The sequence below is a fragment of the Portunus trituberculatus genome, chromosome 30 (genome assembly GCF_017591435.1).
Source record: "Portunus trituberculatus isolate SZX2019 chromosome 30, ASM1759143v1, whole genome shotgun sequence".
In the NCBI taxonomy this organism is placed as follows: domain Eukaryota; kingdom Metazoa; phylum Arthropoda; class Malacostraca; order Decapoda; family Portunidae; genus Portunus; species Portunus trituberculatus.
In genome coordinates, this window is record NC_059284.1 from 233,650 (window position 1) to 239,649 (window position 6,000).

Below are 6,000 nucleotides of genomic sequence, written 5' to 3' on the forward strand. Positions count from 1 at the left end.
TGCACAAGGCTTTCTTCTTCCTCTCATCCCTATTCTGTCCAACTCTCTAATGCAAGAGTTAACCAGTATGCTCAATCATTCATCCCTTTCACTGGTAAACTCTGGAACTCCCTCCCTGCATCTGTATTTCCGAATTCCTACAACTTGTCTTCTTTTAAGAGGGAGGTATCGAGGCATTTGCTCCCTAATTCTGGCTGACGGTTTTGGCACTTTTTGAAGTCTTTGGAGAGTCAGCGCTCAAGTGGGCCTTTTTCTAACTTTCTTTTTTTTTGCCCTTGGCTGGTCCTCTTCCCTATGTAAAAAAAAAAAAAATCTTTCCCTCCTTTATTTCATCCTGATGGCACCACTGCCATCTCATCTGTCTCTACAGCTGAACTCTTCTCTCGTACCTTTTGCAAAAAACTCCACCTTGGATGATTCTGGACTTGTCCCTCCCTCTCCTCCTCCCTCTGACTATTTCATGTCTTCAATCAAAATTCTTTGTAGTGATGTTTTTGATACCCTCTCTGGCCTAAATCTCAGAAGGCTTATGGCCCTGATGGGGTCCCTCCTATCGTCCTCAAAAACTGTGCTTGAAACTTTGTACATATACGTAACTATTCAGGGCACAGTTTTTCTAATTTTTTTTTTGTCTTTGAAAAAAAAAAAATCAAACGTTTCTGAAAAAAAGTAATCATCTATGGGTCTGTATGTTGTTTTCAATTGACATTATCAAAAATCTGGGCCTACATAATACTACATTTTAGTTGTTCTTTAAAACAATACTAGACAAAAGGGGATCAGAGTCTACATTGATTTAGAGAAATCTTTTAAATGTAAAAAACCTACTTTTGAGATATCCGCTCCTAAAGATCATCTGCTCCAGATAACTGGAACTTTCCCAGGATTAGCAAAGCAAAGTTGAGATGGCATCATATCCATTCCGGTTCTTCGTATGCTATCCCAATGAAAAAATAAACATAAGATACAGGTAACTCTTGATTTACGCGTGTTTGATTTATGCATTTTTGTTGATACACGACCGAAAAAATTTTATAATTGATTAAATTTACGTGATTAGTTTGCTTATATGCGATTTGGCTCAACCGCATTTTCAAACTGAGCGCCAGACACGATTTCAAACTGCGCGCCAGAGAGTGGACAGCGACAGCGAGTGCTTGTGAGGGGTGAAGACATTGGCATCCTGTGTTTATTTTTTTACTAGTGTTTACTATTAAACTGTGGGGTTATTTTTGATAAGTGGATTTTTGATAAAGTGGAAAAGCTCAGAGGAAGATGATGACTGACTGTGGTGTGAGTGTTGAAGGCAGTGACGCAGTGAGTGTTGTATTTACATATTCTTTGTTTTGTTGTTTTCTCTTATTATTTTTTGCTTTCTCTTATTATTTCTTGCTTTTCCCTTTACTTTGAATACACTTCTAGTATCTAGAATAATATATAATAAAAACATGTTAATTTAGCCAAATAAGTAGATTATTTTGTACAAATTTTTTTGGACCACATCCCGCATCCCCCCTATTATTTATTGTTTCTTATGAGAATTTCAAGTTCATTTTACGCAAATTTTGATATATGTGATACTTCTTGGAATGCATCTATAGCGTAAATCGATAGTTACCTGTATGTAATAAAACCCTATCATTCAAACTAAAAAGAATGTGCCAAAATTCTTCATATATTGAATATTGAATATTTCATCAGTCTAGAAAGATGAAATATATGAATATCATGTCGATAGTTTGGGTTCATGGCAACCATCCCCCGACTTCAAAAGTTGCCAACACGCAGCTCTCGGTTCTTTCCTAGTTTCTTTTTCTTCCTTTTCTTCAATAACTGGAAGTGCAGGTACAATGGCAGCACGAAGCACAGCTTGAGATATAAGTGGCATGGTTTTGTTCTGGTTTGTTTTGATTGGGCTTGGTCTTGGCCGTTTGCCTAGCATAGCAAAAATGCGGCCAGCTTGTGTGTGATAATGTTCCTGGTTTCACACCAAGTACCATGGCCCACGTTCCGCGTATCACAGGGGAGCGTAGGCATTTTACCAGTGAAAATATACACTTTTTGTGATTAACCGTTAATTTGGTCCATAACACCCTAAATTATTGTTCTGTGATGTTCATTTGCAAAGATCAAATATTATTTCTCCCAGGAAGCCATTTTTAAATGCCCCGCACTCTTGCGTCATCGCCTGAGTCACGCGGAAAAAAATTATGTATCATACATTGCTTATTTCAATGTATAAGATTCTAGATGAATATTTTTCACTCGATAAATTTCACCCTTTGGCATTCTAGCCATCAGCAGGAGGGTGAAGCTAGCTATCAGTGAGTCACAGACCCAGTGTTTAGATGGACATGGAGGAGGAAGGATGTCATGTTTGTTGCTCTATAATTTTCAGAAGTATCGTTCTTACAGCCATAAGTTAATGAGATTTAGAAACAGAAACATCAAGAAGATGTAGTAAAGCTACCAAGACAATAATAGATAACCATAGCTGTCACTGATAGCTGTAATAATTAAGCATGATAATCATATGCATATCATCGCTTCGTGCGTGAGGCAGCCACGGCTTTGCCCCGCTCCTCCCACCATGCGCTCCTTTCACACTGGTTGCCTCACACATCCTGTTAGATGTCTAAGCATTTATTTCAAGACTAGTTTACCATGACAACCAGCCTATTATCATTATACAATCAAAAATAAATGTTGACTACACTATTCCAAGAGATTATTTTGACACAGAGGTTAGAAGTTGAACCCAGACTAGTGACAATATCTTTACAATGTCTCTCAGTCACCTTAACACACCAAGCACAACTCAGAAGATGTCTACACCACTCGTAATGTAGCAGATTGACATGACACTGCTGATGGCGCCTCGCGACACCCAGACTTACGAGTGAACAGTATTTTCTAGAGAACCGGGAATCTGATGCATTATCATCCTATCATGGTCCAGGAAGTCAGCATTGTATACACAATCATGTGTAAAAATGTCATGTCAATGAGATTAATACAAATATGAAAACAATGACCAAATTGAAAAAAAAATCTTTAGGAGTGGATAACTCAAAAGTAGGTTTTTTACACTTAAAAGATTTCTCTAAATCAATGTAGACTCTGATCCCCGTTTGTTTGGTATTGTTTTAAAGAACAACTCAAATGTAGTATTATGTGGGCCCAGATTTTTGATAATGTCAATTGAAAACGACATACAGACCCATAGACGATTACTTTTTTCAGAAACGTTTGAATTTTTTTTTTTTTTTAAGACAAAAAAAAATTAGAAAAACTGCGCCCTGAATGTTTATGTATATGTACAAAGTTTCTATGGTGTTTTTATCACAGTAATGAACTGAATCATAGTCTGTGAAATAAAAGAAAGCGAAAACAACGCACTGTTTTTTTTCTCCCCAACCATTCACCAAAACTTCATGAAATTGACAGAATAGCCTATTTTTATCCCCCCCCCTCAAACAAAATATTAAAGTTTCAAAACAATTGGGCTTACCGTATGAAAAAAGTTATTTTTTTCTGTACCCCCTTAAACCGACACTACTTTGTGCGATATAAATGAAGCCTTTAATAGTACTGATTTAGTCTAAGTTAAGGTTTTTTAGAGGTTATAGTGATGTTTTGGGAGGGTCTAGGGTGGAGGTTCGTTTCTATCCTCCCTAATTCTTAAGTATCTTATGGGAAAAATTGCTTCACGATTTGAATAAACACTAATTCTACCGGTGAAAAACTGCCCTAACCCTGTCGAAATGCGAGGATCCCCTGTATCTTCTTAATATCCTCCATACACTGTTAAAACTAAATAAAGAGTAGGTGTGATAATATGGTATCAATTGGTGTGCCTATTTATTCTGTGGTGAATGTATGTATCAGTGAATCATTATGTCCTGCTATTCGACTGCTCCACTTGGCAAGACAAAGTATTCTCTAAGAGTGACACAAACTGACATGGCTTCTGCTGTAGGCCTAGTACTTCTTGTTGGTGACAGGCTCCACCAACATCTTAAATAATTCTGTGGTTATCCTAAAAAGAAAAAAAAAAAAAAAGAAAAAAAAAACATAAAACTTCTGATTATTGACTAAATCTAGGAACAAATGTCCAAAGCTCCCAAGTTGAGGTCTTTTAGAATTAATTGCATGCACCCACATTTGTTGCGGAAGTCTACACCTATGCATCCTCAGTCACTGTAACACTGCTATTTCTGCAAAAGCTAATATGTCCATACTTCCAGAAGGCTGCCTTGGTACTGAATCATCAGAATGATGTGAATCAAATGTGTTGAGACTCATTGGGTTGGAACTATGCAGCTTCAAAATTATTCAATTCAAATTATTCTTCGTGAATTGAATCGATTTGATTTGTTTGGTGTAAATGCATTCTTAGTTGCCAGCCTTCTATCAGGTCTGAGAGAATTAGTGAAAAGAAACCTCTCTGTTAAATTAAGTCAATTTGTAGGAAACTTGAAATAAGGAAGCAGCCAGGGAATTCCAGAGTTTACCAGAGATAGATATGAATGACTCTAGAGTACTGGTTAACTCTTGCATTAACCAGTTTTACAGAACAGAGGTGAAAGGAAGAAGAAAGCCTTGTGCAGAGGAAAACTGTGACCTTTCTGTTGAATTGCCTTTTTGTTTATATATTTACCATTGAATAATATAATTAGTTGATGAAACATCCACTAAATCTAACCATATATTGAGTAAAGATCAAGATTTAAAAGGCCTAGGCAAAAAAATCTTTTGGATCTTACCACTCACATGCATGCAAAAATTTTGTATGAACAAAATAAAAAAGAAATATGCCCTTAAATAATGCCTTTTGATTAGATAGATTTTAAAAGATAAGGTTGTACAATTGATGGCTGAGTGGAAAAAACTCAGAGGAGTAAATTTTCTTTTTATATATGTTTGTTTTCTTTTTACACAATATTAGAACAATGGCTGATTTTTTTTTTCTAAAGCATTAATCTTAACATTAATCTTAACATAGGAGTCATTTGTATTTCTATATTTAGAAGAATTCTGAATTGCAGGAATTACGGCAAGAGTCAGAAGACCTGTGGCTGGAAGCAATACAAGTGGACCATGTGCTCCTGCCATTTAAGGCCAAGGGACCTGTGGCAACCTCACCAATCAAAGATTATGACACTCCAGATGGAGAATATTATAATATCACCAAAAAGTGGGATTAAATTGAACATGCTTTATATTTTACTTCACTTGGTTATTACAAGGATCTTTTTTTTTTTGTACATAATAAAAAAGAATATGTAAAATTGACTGCTATGATGAATCTTTTAAATGATCCAGATTTAAACAAGATATTTATTGAACCTAAAGCCAAATCTCAGTGTTTGATTGTAAAATAAGACAGATTTCTCACAAATTGAAGTTTGTTTTTTTATTTTATCTTGAAATTATAAAATATAAGTTCCTTAACATAACATAACATAACATAAATAATAGGATAACAAAGGACCACCAGGGCCCATCTAGGTTGTCCTGTATCAGTCACACAGCGACCTCGTCATCAGTACTTAAAGATACACATACAAGTACACAATACATTATATACTAATTCTAAATATTTGGCCCATTAACAGGGCTAAGTCCTGCAGCGAATTCCTCTACAATCTGTGATCCCCATGCATGGGGATCATGTCTTGTTTAACTATAGTAAATTTCTTATAAAAACTATCATGCAGCGCTATACATAATTATAAATCTAATAAATTTAAGTGCTTATCTAATCTGTTTTTAAACATTGTCAAACTAGTGCTATTTACAACCCTCTCTGGCAATGCATTCCAGAAGTCTACCACCCTATGACTAAAGAAATATTTTCTTATATCTAACCTGCAGCCTTGCTTTCTAATCTTCCTGCCATGATTTCTAGTCCTACTTCCTCCTCTAAGGTAAAGAAAGATCTCACATCTATGTAGTTTGTATCTGAGAACATTTTAAATAACTCTATCATATCCCTCT

The 6,000-nt window shown here is 35.7% G+C and overlaps 1 protein-coding gene across 2 annotated transcripts in view; it reads left to right on the plus strand.

Annotated features, from left to right (window-relative positions):
* The window catches only part of LOC123510745 (39S ribosomal protein L40, mitochondrial-like), a 219,326-nt gene extending 213,920 nt beyond the window's left edge, over window positions 1-5,406 (plus strand). For both annotated transcript variants that reach the window (XM_045266097.1, XM_045266098.1), the window contains exon 4: window positions 5,049-5,406. In XM_045266097.1, the coding sequence (XP_045122032.1) occupies window positions 5,049-5,207 (159 nt within the window). In that variant the 3' untranslated portion in view covers window positions 5,208-5,406. The remainder of the gene's footprint in view (window positions 1-5,048) is intronic.
* Window positions 5,407-6,000: the final 594 nt, after the last annotated feature.